Here is a 15,615-nt window from a genome sequence, read left to right as displayed (position 1 = left end):
TCATCCGGCAACTTTTGTATTGGAGTATAAAAGCAGGGCCGCCGGTCACGTGAGTGAAAACCAACGATAAGCTTGTCGAGGCGCAGTACAATTTCTGCCGGTGGGTAATGTCATATTGACCGAATGCGAAAATGGCCGCCAACAAATTACTCTTTTGTCTTTGTGTTAATTAGCCTAACTAGCCTCGTTCACATGCGTAAAATTAAGAATTTGGGCTGTAAAACGAGGCTAGTTAGGATAATTAACACAAAGACAAAAGAATAATTTGTTGGCGGCCATTTTTGCATTCGGTCAATAGCTGCCGACCTTGTTCATTATTCATACCAGCTATCTTAAGTTTTGTGGGAGGCGCGGTGGCTTCATGGTCAGAGTGCTCGACTCCGGATCGAGTGGTCTGGGTTCGGGTCCTAGCCGGGGACATTATGTTGTGTTCTTGGGCAAGACACTTTGCCTCTCTCCACCCAGGTGTATAAATGGGTACCGGCAAAAATGCTGGGGGTAACCGTGCGATGAACTAGCATCCCATCCAGGGGGGAGTAGAAATACGCCTAGCTAGTCGCTTCATGCTACGGAAACCGGAGATAAGTGCCGGCCTGATGGGCCTTCCTAGCCTCGTAACAGAGACTTTACCTTTACCTTTATCTTAAGTTTTAAATGATTGAATTCCATACTATTTGTCTTCACTACTTGTCAAATCCCAACCGGTTCGTTTACTTCGCTCACCTGTTTGTTTTCTTTTACAAATTCCTCTTGTTAACACCATGGCTTAGAGCTACCGTTCATATTCACATTATGCAACGAAAATCTGGACCAGTTTACCTAATCATATCAAATACTCTGAATCTGTTTCCATTTTTAAGCAACGTTTGAAAACATTTCTTTTTAGAAATTTTATTGTGCATAGTTCATTTAGATTTGATCAGACCATTGAAAGCGCATTGAAAGTGAATTATTTAAATGAGCCATAACTATAATTATCTTCAAAATACTGACCAGACAGACGCCTTGTAGGGTAACAATACGCTATTTAAGAACTTTGTAAATAAAATCATTAATATTTCTCATTCGAAATTGTCTTTTCGGGTTTGCCTCTACACATAAGCTATGCCAGTCAACAAAAGACAGATCAGATATCAAAATTTACTCGAGGCGCGCAATATTCTGGAATATATAGGCATTCCATATTTTAAGATAGTGTACAATATAAGATTATATTTACGGAATGTATCCAAAAACCACACCGTGACCATTTTCAGGTTTAATAAATAGAATATTCTTGTTCAAATTTCGAGTTATCTTCTTCACCATTAATTTAATTGCGGCAAGTGTCACAACACCAGCGAGAATACACGGGACACATTCCGAGTTGCTTGATTCTTTGGCAGTATCTGGCGCTGTCGGTGCAGTTAGCTAACAAAGAAAAGAAGCAAACGTTTTGAGTTGTGCAAAGTACGTTTGAAAGAGAAACTAAAGGAACCTACGGTGTAAATAGAGGATACAAATAAATAAATAAATAAATAAATAAATAAATAAACAAACCATCGACTAATTAGAGGCCCCGTCCACACGCGTCCGGATATTTTTTTGGTTTTCCCGTCCGTCCACACGTAAACGACGTATTCCGTCACCGCAAACGGTCTCCAGAGTGGAGACTTTTGAAAATGCGTACTTTCCGAATACGTGTGGACAGGCAAAAACGGACGTTTTTGAATACGATGATGTCATCGCTCGAGTCCAGTCATCCCCGGTCTTTCGTAATGAAGATAAGTTGTGTCTTTACTTCTCGGGCTTCTTTCAAGTTTGTAGCTCGCATGCAGTTGCATTTTACGTTGTTAAATCTTCAAGCTGAGTATTTAAGGAAGCGAATAAACATGGCAAGGCTGCTTTCCGTGTCAGCTACGACAATAAGGGCTGTGAAACGATTAAACAGAAGGTTAATAGAAAGGTCAATTTTCGCAGATTTACTGCAATGTTTTCGCTGATTTCGACATGTTAGAAGATGTAAACAACACTAAATATGAACACCGATCAACACCAAACGAAAATTGGCGCCAAATTGCTGCGTGCGGGCTCATAAATTGCTAGCTTTGCGCATGCTTTGTAAGGGAAACTATCGTACTCGCATCGTTTTAGCGTTTTCGTGTGGACTGGTGAATACGATTTGAATACCCTACGTGTGGACGCGTATTTTCTTTAACACACACTGTAAACTCGGAAAAATCCGAGCCCCTGATGGGATTCAAACCCACGACCCTCCGTGATCTAGTACGGATGCTCTAACCACTCAGCTACTGGAGACTCTATGGTGAGAAAGGGTGAAATATGGGTCTTTGACTCAAGCTGCATCACGCAGCCACAGAGTCAAATAGCGACTGACAGCATAGCTCATAACTACATCGCGCAGTCACATTGAGAGCTTCATTGAAATCCAGTTGCCTGTATTTCTGTGAATGATGCGGCCAACCAACCACCAAAGTGAGCGAATGTGAGAGAATGATTAACACATATTAAATGAAAGGTATTACAATTGAACCCACTGGGAACTCGGAAAAATCTGAGCCCCAGATGGGATTCGATTAATGTGTGGTTATCATTCTCTCATATTTATTTTTTTAAACGGAGAAAAAAGTCTCCGTATTCAAAAATATCCGGACACATGTGGACGGCTTAAAGTGTAAATCAGACTCTTAAACCCAATCTGCATGAAAACATGGACAAGCAAACGTGCCACTACAGTCTAAACGCGAAGTGTGCTATTCAAAATGGACGACTCTTTAAAAATTTGTATGTTCCACCTTTACTTAAACCAGTTTTCATACAATGAGATGGAAAAAAGGACATTTTTAGTGTTTCATCTTACATTTACAGGAGCCCATCACCCGGAGCATCAATCTCCCATATAAACCCCTGGAGACAACCTTTGCCCGTATCTTTTTATTTTTAGACGTTCGAATTTCCGCGAATGCATTATGCCGTCCAATCAGAGCAAAGTTTTTGTATTACATCACAAGCAGTCACGCACCAGTGATCGCGTTCGTCTCACAAAATATTCTAAAAATAAAAAGATACGGGCAAAGGTTGACTCAAGGATATAGTCTGGATGGAGGCTCCGGTTGATGGGCTCCTGACATTTATCATTCATCGGTACACACCATCAATTGAGCAGCCGTATTCTACAGGGCAGTCCACTAAAGGTATGCTTTCCCGCGAGATTTGATTATCAAAAGGTATAATAAATATCTTTAAACTAATTTCGTTTTTTCGAGGCCACCTTTAAGGTCACCTGTAAGGCCACCTGTAAGGTCTCCTTTTTTTTTTCCCAGTTCCATTTATTATTGCTTTCGTAATGATTATAGAAAACAAAAAAAAAAAACGCGGGTTGCAACTTACAACACGGCTTGGTTTTAGTGTGAGGCTAACCTTGTATGCATGATTTCCTGTTACAGGGCTCTTGCAAGGGCGGTTTCTTCTGCCATTGGCACTGACCCTTGGCCAATTTTAAGCTTCTCGTAAAAACACATTGAATGCTACGAAGCTTAACTCCGTGGGAACCGCAAGACCGCGAACACTACAGAAGAAGGCAAAGAATGATAGATAGATAAGTAACTGGTAGAGCAGGTATCAAATCGCCGACTTTACACAAATCAGTTATGTCCAGAAATACAGGAAATTACATGCACGTAAATTCTTATAAGCATCATATAATGTCCGCTTGCTCCTCTCTCCAACTTCAACATCACCCATATTTCCAGGTTAGGAAGAATGTAGACATTTAACGTCACAAATTGTCATTTACTCTCTGGTCCTCAAATAAAGATAGACATCTGGATTTACCGTAATTAGGCGTCCATCTAATTAAATGCGTCTTTCGAAATAAGTGACCAAATATAACCTAAGGGCTTCTATCAGCCAATTTCTCTGACAGGACGTATCTCAGGACTTACCGCTGACCATGCTGCTGTTCGCCAAATCACGTGACAATCTCTATGGATGCACGTCCGGCGTTTACTTGGTTTATGTTTGTGTATACAGTGAAGCTCACTAACGGTCTTTCCCCCCGGACCCATGCAACTGATGTGCCTTTCTTGCCAGCCGCGAAGGTGTGTCACACAGTTACCACACTAGAAGAAACGAAACATAATGTAAGAAAACCATAGAGGGAATTGTAGAGGGAAAAAGATAATTATTTTTCCGCGCGGCATGCAGGCTGGAAGAAATTCTCCATCTTGCCCGCTAACCTGGAAGGAATCCATGAGCTGCCGACATCTCCTGCTTCACCATCATTTATTACTTTATTTCAATCTTTTGTCAGGAACTTCCCAGGGATAAAATGACTTGATAAATAACTTAAATGACTTTATACAAAATAAGTATGAAAAAAAAGTAGATGAAATTGAAAATAGAGTTAGGTCTACTGACTAATTGCACCGTTTCGCTATGTCATGTAACCTAACTACTTTCGAATAAAAATTGATTGAACGGCCTTGGTCAGTACATATAGCGTAGTCTCTACAAAGGCCTTGGGCACAGTGTTCCACAATGCAAAGGAAAGGACCAAGGCTGGTTAATGACATTCATCAAAGTGCATTCACATTTTCAAAGTAAAGTTACCTTACTCCAAGCTGTTGTCCTCCAGTATCCTGCAATGAACATAGATAATTGCCGCTAAGATATCAGAAACTGCCATGTTTCTTGTCCTAAAACAACTTAGGGCCGAACTAGTGATTTTGAGTTCTTACAGACTCCTTTGCAAAAATGTCACGCAAAATGTGTCAAAGGATCAGCTTGTTCATATTCTTCTGTAATTGACTTTACGATGACATCAAAATCAACCTGAATTCCTAAAATTGTTCTAACTTCTATTACTTTCGTAAAGCTTCCTTTAAAATGAAAAGGAGTAAAGAGACTCCGTTCCATGAGTGAATATGCAACAAGAAAAAAAGAAAAAAGAAACGGAAAACAAAAACAAAAAATAAAAAACAACTGCCGATCGGAAGAAAGCTACGCAAACCTTAGGACCCCAGCCAACTTAGAAGTGTAGAGTCTGTTCTTTTTAAGAGAATCAAAGTATCTGGAAGGGGCTTTGAGAATAAGACGAGTCCTAAAATAACACGGTTAGCTAATATTCACAGGATTCAATAATCCGAAATAGTTCTGTTTAACAATGCAGCACAAGTTTCGGTGCCGGCTTCGTTTCCCACATAATCGTCTCTTTAGGATCTCCCTGTAGATGAAATGATGAATGATAGATGTGGATAAATGAATGGAGAAGTGTAGGAATGAATAAATAGGAGATTCATAAGCAGTATTACCTCACCAGATGTGAAGGAACCCGTAATCCGGGATCCACCAAATGTGAGGCTTTGGAATCCGGAATCCAGAACGTGGAATTCGAAATCCACTGAATGGAATCCAGAATCCAGGATCCATTGTGGTAGAGCCCGTGAGTTTGGAATCTAGAATCCATGACTCGGGATCCGGAATCCCATGGGCTGGGATCTGGAACCGAGGGCCACCTGGATTCAATTACATAGGGTGACCTTACCACATGAGAGGAAGCCCTACTCACCGGTTGCTTCATTTTTCACAATGAGGCGCACAGATCCTTGATCTTTGCCAACAATATTACTGGCAACACACTTGTACTGGCCAGACTCCTTCGTATCAACCTGACGCACTAATAATACACCGCTTGGAAGAATCATATGTCTTGAGTCATTCCTGATTAACTGTCCGTTTCTACTCCAAACAATAACAGGCGTGGGCTTGCCAACCACTGTGCACATCAGCATTAAATTGTAGCCTCTTTCTATAGTGAGATAGGAAATTGAATTCCGTTTAATATCCGCATGAGCCATTGCGTAACCTTCGATTCGTTTTTCGTCCGAGGAAATGTGTCTGAAATGACGATCCAGGATTTCAGGAGGAACTGAAAGAATAAATGACAGATTTTTCAGATTAGGAACGCTTTGGCAGCTTCGTGCACGAAGGAAACCTACACAAAACAACGGGAGGGTTTAATGAGGGAAATCAATCGTGCTGCAATGTAAAATAATTAAAGTTAAGACTTCGACGACAATGTTAGCAAACAAGAGTTGGTCTTCAATTCTCTGTCTTTACTTCATCGACGATCGAGCTTTGAAATAATATTTTGTCCACTTTATACATCGAGACCGAACATTCACAAAGTAATCAGGAGGGCGGCACAAAACTCCAAAGCGAACTTCCGCAGGAAATTGCGCATGCAAATGATCCAGACAAGGGCCGACTGAAGTCGAAAGCAAGCCGAAGGCTCCTTTTTCTTTAGCTTCTAGCGTAACTTACGGCAGCGGTGAGCGCTACTCCAATCCCGTCGCTTGCACAACTTGTCCCCAGAAATACTGGTACTCATTTTACCAACAACGAATGGATGGAAAGCTGGGTAAACTTGGAGCCCAGAAGCATGGATTCGAACTCGGAGCGCTTAAATGCAGTCCGCGAGCGATATCCACTACAGTGCGCGCACCGCATGTCAAAGGGTCAAACAACAACATTTTCCGCTTTTTCAGTTCAAATAACTGTAACACAAAATTGATGAGAATCGCTTAGAGTAACCCATAGTAACCTTCACCAGTAAAACAAATACTTAGTGACTTTTATAGATCTGACGGGCTTGGTTTCTAAAACTGGTGCTGTGTCGATGGTTGAATGAAAAACAAAAGTTTGTTATGAAACATGTTAAAGGATGTAAGATGACCATAGTGCTGAGATATGTAAGCTGATGGATGCGAGCGTTAACCCATGTTAAGGAGTGTGGTTTGTGGAAGGCTTTTAAATCGAACGGCGAAGCAATTTTGTAGGACCGATCGCAGCGAAGTGAAAACCTATTTCAACTTATTTGATACACAAATTTTGTCGTTTTAAAATCCACATTCGTTTGGCAAGCCATCCTCGTCTGACCCGCAGTAAAACTAACCTAAGATGCTGACAGTTGTGGTCCTTCTGAGTGTTCCATACGAGTTATTAGCAATACAAGTATAATTTCCTTCGTCCTCAAGCTCTGCGCTTGGTACCACCAACGTGCCATCTTCTAGAACCCTGTGTCGCTCTTCATAGTTTGATGTAAACACTTCCCAAGTAATCGTTGGCTTAGGATTTCCTTCTGCCTCACATTTGATAAGCAAAGTAGCTCCTCTAACTACAGAAGCTATGGCTCCTGTTGACGTTCTCCTCGCATGCTCAGGAATATTGAAGCGAGATTTAACCCCATGCCAATGGCTCGGAACAGAAGGAGGAGCTGAATTAACACACACACAAAAAAAGGAAACACGAAAATATGTAGCACTTGAAAAAAACTGTAAGTTATGAAACCAATTAACATAAAAGGAGAGGTGAGCTTAAATGAAATAAGGGAACATTATTTAAGTGTCTAGTCGTTCTAGCACTGGTGCACTAATTGGAGACACTTAATTAAGGCAAATCAAGGCAAATGATGGTTTTTTGAGGAGAGGGGAAACCGGAATACCTCTTGGTGCAGACTAGAGAACCAACAAGCTGAACCCTCATATGACGCCAAGTCAATTTTGCATGTTAGCCAATTTGCCAGACACTGCGATCCAGTGATAATATATCTTAAAAGACAGTCAATCAGAAAGACTGATTCAAATCAGACAGCCAGCCAGACAGCCAGCCAGGTTATCAATCAGACAGTTTGCGTTTTAATCAGTCAGCCCACTTGTGTGCAGAAATGCCGCTAATTAGATGCACCCCAGTTTTGATGTCAAACATTTAAGTCCAAGCATTTGCTGGCAATCTAATTCAAACAATAAGGTAAGAATACGGGTTAGTATTTTTCTAAGGTTAGAGTAAGTGAAAATGTTTACGTTAACTTGAGAAGCGAAGTTTAGAGGACACCTTGTGAGGTTAATTGTTTGTATTCCCAGACACGACTGATGTTGGAGTTGTCTTGCAAGGGAACACTTTGTGACGCTTATTGCAATCGGCGTCCATCTATTTATTTGCCTTTCGACCGGCCATCCAGTTTGTCACTGTCTATGTTGTCGGAAAAATCCGGTCTCAGGTTGAATCCGTTTTTACCAAGGTTAAACTGGTGATCCTCATTTTACCTAGGTTGAACATGCACTCTACCTAGTTTAAAGCAGCTATAACCCCCATTTCCCCCCCCCCCCAAAAGAGGATTAAATCATCTATACCTTCCCTTAAGCTTTGTCTTACGCAACTCAACACATCTTCTTAATATTTCGTATCATCTTGTAGGTCTCTTTATTCATAAGTACACTTGTCCATCCATTTTAGCAAGGAAACAAAGGACAGTACTATGCACTTACCGGTACTCGAACGATGATCCTCCAGATCTACGATCCTGTGTCTTCGCCACTACACTACAACGCCGAACATGCTCACTCCAACAAAGTTCTTTTCATTATTTACTTTTGGATAATAAATTAACTGATATCCATGTATAATAACCAAAACTAATCCTAACCCGAACTTAATTTTTCTCTAGGCTTAATTTAGACTCCAAATAAAGTTTCGTCAATTCATCTGAGTGCGTATTCAACTTAGGTAAATGAGGATCACCAATTTAACCTTGGTCAAAACGGATTCAACCTGAAAATGGATGGATTCAGTTACCGGCAACATCTACACTGAAAACCATCTTACCTCCGATACTCAAAAGTGTTGATCCTTCATCTTCTCCGGCAACGTTAGTTGCCACACAAGTGAAATAAGCAGCGTCATTGACAGCGGCGTGTGATATCGACAAAGAATGGTCATACAATACTTTCAACTGTTCACTTTGAACAACTGGATATCTTTTCTTCATTCCTGGACGATTCCTGTACCACGTGATTTTTGGCGTCGGAACGCCGGTTGCTAAGCACTTTATTCGGACAGCCACACCTCTAAGAATGGTAACAACAGCTCCAGTTGTTATGGAAACAATGTCTCTGATGTCAGTTACTTCAAACTTTCCTCTTACATTGCTGATTAAAGGTGGTACTGGAAACATGAGAACACACACGAATCGTTAGACTAAACTTCAGTACTGGTCCACATCGTTTTTCAGTTTGCAAGGAAGCCTCAACAACTGTATACATATGGATCCCATAGAAAACGCAGAAATTCGCCTGCAGTACCCAGTCAAATCCTTTTTCGAGGAGATTATTCTCAGAAGCGTATATAACCGCTCCACTTCATGATTTATTTACCAATTTAAGCGACTTTTAGAACAATTTTACAGCAAACCCCAGAGAGAATTTTTAATTTAAGCATTAAAGGCTACGAATGCTTTAGGTCCGTTAACCTTCCGCACAGATTTTTTTTTTGGCTCACTAAGCTATTCTCCTTCCCCCGGCCACCCGAACGAAAGTCGTTCCTGGGAAAGGAACGAGTGACGAAGCCCTCACAACGTCTGGATGGGAGTTTAGAGAACGTCGTCTATCAACATTATTTTCCCGTTCTTGTAATAACTTCGTTACAACCCCTAGTCGTTCGAATGGAAAGTGTGCATCAACGTTGCGGGAATAAATTTGGCATGAATTCTGTGGTTGTTCGGGGAGAAAATTAAAAATGTTTCGTCATGTTCTCACGTCCCCTACACAACCTGAAATTTGGTCAATTCACGGCGTTGTCAGGACGAGGACGGCAAAGAAATGCACAAAAATGAAAAACGCACGTGCAGGGCTTGCAAAGCTTTTGTTTTTGCTCATTATAGCTATTATTCTGTGGCGTTCTCATAGCCGTCATCGTAGTCCTTGCGTAATCTCCCAGTTCCTTATGACTGTTTGTGCGTTTAGATTAAATGACCCACCATATTGGTTTTCCTGCAAGTGAATTAGAGCAGTTTTCAATTGAGTGTCGAAAATAATTAGCGAATTACTTTGGTTTTGCATTATTTCACTCGGTGATTGATTCAAAGTTCTTGCGCCACTTTTGCAACCAATCAGAAGTGAAACCAAAACCAATCGTGGCTCGCGCGTGCACATTTTCCCGCGCTTTGTGTCGGCTGCGTGTAATTACTTCGAGTTTTAATTGGTTTACTGGATTGTGTCCGTCCTTTTTGATTGGCCGAAGTAATGACTTTGGTTTTGGTTTTTACGACAATCGATTGAAACTTGCTCTAATTGATTAAGCGATGTAGCTTATATGGGGTGCCGTAAGGATCTATTAGGCAATGGAGTTACCTGCGACAGTGAGAGACAGTGATTCTATGTCGCGGCCAAATATATTGGACGCCGTGCATTGATAACTCCCCGCATCAGACAACCGAACTCCTCTGATAACCAAAGACGATTTGTTTGTGAAGAATCTTCCTCTCGGAAAGATAAACCGCTGATTATGACTCCAACTGACTGTAGGCTTCGGTGTGCCCTTATTTGGGCACTTCATGATAACAGTTGCGTTGACTACAGTTGTAATATTGGCGCCCACAGGTGCCATAACAGGCTTACTGCTGTTGACATCAACTATCACCCGCTTGTCAGAGAATATCTCTGGTCCCCCGGGCCCTAAATATAAATGAGAGGAAAGGAAAGAGACGCAACAAATAAGCAAAAACTAAGCTATTTCTTATCTGTAGCGCGTGAACATCCTTGATCTTGGAGATCTCAGATAGTACACCCGCTGTGATTGGCTATTCTACAGTACGGCCCGCTGTACAGCCCACTGAAGTTAAAATTTCGATAAAACATTCGCTAGCAAGTTTTTCATGTCGTTGCTGTTACATAAACTTAAGTAACTATCTCAAACAGCAAAGAAGATTTAGTTTTTCGGATTTCGAAAGGGCACTCTTTGTGGCAGTTGAATTTTCCGCTTGACTTCGACTGGTTTCTTGCCCGCGCGCCGAATTAACCTCAGAGATATAATAAATATCTTACTAACCTCCCTTTCTCGGTCCATACTGTAAGTTACGGATCCTCGCTTTTTTCTCGTTGATTTATGGCCCAAGCGCGCATAAATCAACGGGAAAAAACTCGGTCTGTAAATTACAGTACGGACCTCGAACTCGGTTACTAAGAGGTATATATTCAATCACAAGAAATATTTTATTACGGTGCCAAAAGCTCATTATTTGTTTGTAACCACGAGGTAAGACGGTGCAGCTAAAAAAAAGAAACAAAACACAGAAGTGTCATAAAACAAGTGAGTCGAAATCACACTTGGAACCGACGTCAATCGAATGGCTAACATCACGTGCAAGCAGTTATCATTCTTGTTTCACACACTTTATTTTGGTATCCAACGACCTTTAATTGGCATCCTCGCTCGTTGAAAACTCAGCAGGCCTAATAAAATGTTATCTCTGGTAATGGTCAAGAGGACCATTATATCCCACAAGCAAACAACCCTTTTTCCCAGTGGGAGTTTTTTCGAGTCCTCTTTAGACCCCTCTTAAAAAACAAGTCTAACTGTCAATCTTCTGTGTTGGTACAGTTTAAAAGACAAGGCAAGTTGTCCCGTGAGCGTGACATGCAGAGTGACGTGGAGGCGCGCAACTGCGCAGAAAATAAAGTAATTAGTTTTCCAGCGATGTGTTCGAGTGTCTATCATGTTTTCTAGTCTTTGCGATTTCGAGCGAAGCCTTTCAAATAGTTACTCACTTTGAATTTAGATCACAGGCAGTCCAAACTCATATCACGATTGTCACTGGCGCTTTCTTCAAAGAATGTACGAAAAAATGGTGATTTCTTAAAACAATTCAAATTCTTTTAAGAAAGAAAACCAAGGTGACAAACAATCATCTAGATGTATGAGCCCTGTGAGAAAATAATAAGGCGAAAGTACACAAGAACTTCTTAAATTTAATATGGATTTGACCAAGAATTCAGTTGATTAAGGTTCGCAATCCGCAGTTAGATTATTCCACATTGAAACGTGACATGAGTTCTTACTTTTGAATTAAAAGTAATTCTAGCAAAGTGGAGTTTGCAATTATATCACACATTCAATAAGTGACCAAAATGACCGCGGAGAATGGGCCATTAATCAAGTAACACAACGGACAGGAAAAAGACACCTTTTTTGTCCTGTTTCCTTTTATGGCTTTATATTATTCTATTGATCCTGAAAGTGATTCCGATTCTAACCTGGTGAAAAATTTGTCCCTTTCCTTGAGTGTGGACTTCAAAAAGATGGTCCCGCCTAACGTCATACATTATTTACCATATTAAGATTTACTAGGTCTAAATAAACCATTTCTATTCGTAGACAATGTCAATCGTTCGCCATTTTGAAGGCTTACCAATGGTAGTACATACCTTTTACGACAAGTTCTGTAGTGGCCGCATCTTGCCCCGCCATGTTAGTTGCACTGCACGTGTATTCATCCGCGTCCGCGAACTTGATATCGTTTATGACCAGCGTCTGTTCGCTGATGCTGATGTTATATCTTTCACCATCAGTTAAATCCTCGATTCCACGGGTCCACGTCAGTTCCGGAAGTGGTAAACCGCTGGCCATACATTTCAAGATAAGCGACGAGCCATTCACGATGTTTACTCTGCTGCCAATGGAAACTTTCAAAGGACTGTCATTGTCCCAGGACACCTCTTCCACTGAGCGCACGATAGAGGGTGGTGTGGGAGCTGAAAAAAAGCATCCCAGATAAAGATTTGAAGATATGCGATGAATACAATAATTCGGAGAGAGACTATTGATTTACAGTAACTCAGTAGGCCTTATCTCTCGATCTCTCGCTTTACCAGCGTTTCAAATAATTCCTTGGAAATATATTCCCCTCTTGTGCGATTTAGGTAAGTGTCGTATTCATTAATCCTCCTTAGTTAGGGTAAATTCAACATCCTGAATGAAAAATATCGCACCTTCAATGGCGATATCTGAACTGGCCTCTGCTGAGCCTGCAATGTTTGTAGCCACGCATGTGTACAGGCCTACATCATCAGAGTCCGCTGCAGAAATAGTCAAGTACAATCCAGAAGTGCTTAGTGTTTTGCCTCCTTTTCTCCATGACACCGTTGGGGTTGGGTTCCCTGTCGCAGGACATGTCAGTGATATCTTTACCCCGGAAAGAGTACGAATGGAGGATCCGATTGTTGCTGCGAGAGGATCTGCCTTGTACCAAACTATTGGGTCGGAGTCCGATACAATCAAGGGAAGCATCGTTGCTGTTGAAAAAAAAAAAGATTTTATGGTAGATGACCTTGCTCACGCGGACGTTGAGACGGTCCTGTCTGTTCTCTGACCCAAATCGATAATGAAGCTGGAGACTGTCAGTTGATGACAAATACCTTACTAAAACCGTTTTCTTGGTTAAAAAGAGGAACGAGTCTACTTTTGCCAATGTTTGACGTGACCATGAGGTTCGAGGTTGAAAAGAGCATCAAAATGCAGCTTACTTTTTCTCTGCCAAAATGAAAACTTCGCTTTAATCATACTATTGCGTGGAATAATTCAAAAGTTGTCACTAATTTGTTTGTCATATGTTCTTGACGCCGCCTACGTTCATTTAAAACGAGACGACGGTGGACTTTTACCTCAAACGTATTTATATCTCATTAAGAGGAACGGACGTTATCCAAATTATAACAGGACGCGTGTTTTAGCCTTAGATCACCCCTGATAAAGACCGTAGCACGAATATAAAAACGCTGCGTCTTGAAGCGTCGCATTCGCTATTCCGAGTCAAGATCAAACCAAAGAAGAGACAAACCATGTCTTAAACTATTCATTTTCCCAAAGCCCGATCAGTGTTTTCGCCTCTACAAAGCCCCGATTTTGCGTTTTCCCAGCTACCGAAGAAACGCCACTGACCGCCATCTTAAGTTCTTTACTCAGCAAAATCACGATCGAAACTACCTAAACTACCTCGCGAACGGAGGACGAGGACGACTGGGAGTACAAGTTTTTCCCACTAAGCATGTGCATAAGGTTTGGAGGTCACCACTTTTCGAAGTGCGCGTGCTCATGCATAACGGTTCCTGTTGTACGTCTGTTTCGATCCAGTTTCGCAGGCTCAGTCATCAGGTATGAACATTTTTTGTTTCTCAAACATATTCCAACTTGGTCAATTTAAATATGATTGGGCCTTGTGTGAACGCTCCAAGTTCGAGGCAAGTAGTGATATTGGTTGAAATTTTATTAGCACTTGAGGATCAATCCTGTTTCTTATAGGGATGATGCAATTCACCATCGCAATCTTACAATTCATTCCTAATATTCTACCTTCAACGTTCACAGGGGATGTAATGCTTGTCTGACCCGCTCGGCTCTTTGCGCTGCACGTGTAGTCACCACTGTCTTCAAATGAAGCGCGCCGGATGATAAGCGTCCCGTTAGAATCCAGTCGCACTCGTTCTCCAGATAAAATCCTCTGTCCATCTTTGGTCCACTGCACATTTGGTTTTGGCATACCAGTCACTTCGCATGTTATTTTGACGGTAGCGCCTTCGAAAGCGTCGATCTTTGAACCTATACCGGCGGTTACACTTTGGTGATCATCGGAGGTGATCGCGTCCGCTGATGGTGAAATCATCGGTTCAGAAGGTTCTGAAGAGAAAAGAAGTGCTTGGGTTACTAAACCGTTTGATCATGAAGTAAATTTAACAAAACTGTTCACCCGAATTTACAACAGGATAACAATGAGTTTGTATTTCTTTTGCCCGGTGAGTGAGACATGGTGGTGTGGTGTTCTGCGAGGAAAAAACGGAATGGGTGTGATTTGGTAAAATATGTTCAAAAACGAATATAAAATATCCTATTCATAAGACCCGATTTTGTAGAAATCTGCTAGAGAATTATGGTAACGAGGGGAAGAGAGGAAATTACATCCGGAAGCTTTTCCCTTCATATTGCCATTCTGCAGAAAAAAATGTAATTATTTTGATGACGTATCGCCCTCGTCATGGTGTCGCAAGTTTCTGTCGACTCCGCCTTCATGCAATTCTCTTTGTTTCATGTTTTTTTTGCTCAAATCATTGCTTAGAAAGGCAGGGTTGGCGCAGAGGCAGACTTTATCCAGGCATTTCAGTATTGCCCTCCGTTAAAAGTCATCAATTGATTCAATTTGATTTGTGTACTCACGAAAACGTTTGCAAAACTAACAACAAAGATATAAGAGTTGATGAATTACCTAAAATATCGACCAATGAAGTTACTTCCGCCACACCGGCTTCATTCTGAGCTGAGCAAGTATAATTTCCAGTGTCTTGAATTTGAGCCTTCTGAATTGTCAAGGAGCCATTCTTATCAATCCCGTATCGCTCGCTCAGTACCCCTCCGTCTTTTCTCCATGTGATTTTTAGGGGAGGTGAGCCTTCAGTTGGACAAGTCAGCGTGATTTTTGTGTCCGTGAGTTCAGTTACTCGACTACCAACAGGAGTGACCACTGGTTGCCCATCACCGATGGACACTACAGGAGTTGGCTGCTGGACTAAAATTGTTGGTTTCTTCAAACCTAAAAAACAAGTCAAATAAAACTTAATGAAGATTGTGGTATGACGGAGTGCATTCAAGTACGGAGGAATGAGGTAGAAGGTGTAACTCTTTCCTGTTGATAAGAAACTACTCCAAGAAGGAGGATAATAGCCGTTTAGGAAAGCAGTTTAGGTAGCTGCGGAAAAACCCTGAAAACCCCAGGCTTGAAAAGACGAATAG

At 41.4% G+C, this 15,615-nt stretch overlaps 1 protein-coding gene across 2 annotated transcripts in view; it reads right to left on the bottom strand.

Moving 5' to 3' along the window:
- Nucleotides 1-1,245: 1,245 nt before the first annotated feature.
- Nucleotides 1,246-15,615, bottom strand: part of LOC138039212 (hemicentin-1-like) — a 78,267-nt gene continuing 63,897 nt past the window's right edge. For both annotated transcript variants that reach the window (XM_068885411.1, XM_068885412.1), the window contains 12 exons: nucleotides 15,092-15,415; nucleotides 14,185-14,508; nucleotides 12,825-13,127; nucleotides 12,261-12,587; nucleotides 10,188-10,511; nucleotides 8,665-9,003; nucleotides 6,956-7,276; nucleotides 5,570-5,929; nucleotides 4,612-4,640; nucleotides 3,945-4,121; nucleotides 3,421-3,568; nucleotides 1,246-1,410 (listed from right to left, as the gene is read on the bottom strand). In XM_068885411.1, the coding sequence (XP_068741512.1) occupies nucleotides 1,313-1,410; nucleotides 3,421-3,568; nucleotides 3,945-4,121; nucleotides 4,612-4,640; nucleotides 5,570-5,929; nucleotides 6,956-7,276; nucleotides 8,665-9,003; nucleotides 10,188-10,511; nucleotides 12,261-12,587; nucleotides 12,825-13,127; nucleotides 14,185-14,508; nucleotides 15,092-15,415 (3,074 nt within the window). In that variant the 3' untranslated portion in view covers nucleotides 1,246-1,312. The remainder of the gene's footprint in view (nucleotides 1,411-3,420; nucleotides 3,569-3,944; nucleotides 4,122-4,611; nucleotides 4,641-5,569; nucleotides 5,930-6,955; nucleotides 7,277-8,664; nucleotides 9,004-10,187; nucleotides 10,512-12,260; nucleotides 12,588-12,824; nucleotides 13,128-14,184; nucleotides 14,509-15,091; nucleotides 15,416-15,615) is intronic.

Source organism: Montipora capricornis, chromosome 2 (genome assembly GCF_036669925.1).
Source record: "Montipora capricornis isolate CH-2021 chromosome 2, ASM3666992v2, whole genome shotgun sequence".
In the NCBI taxonomy this organism is placed as follows: Eukaryota; Metazoa; Cnidaria; class Anthozoa; order Scleractinia; family Acroporidae; genus Montipora; species Montipora capricornis.
Note: the sequence above shows the minus strand (reverse complement) of the source record. Positions and strands in the feature narration are given on the sequence as shown.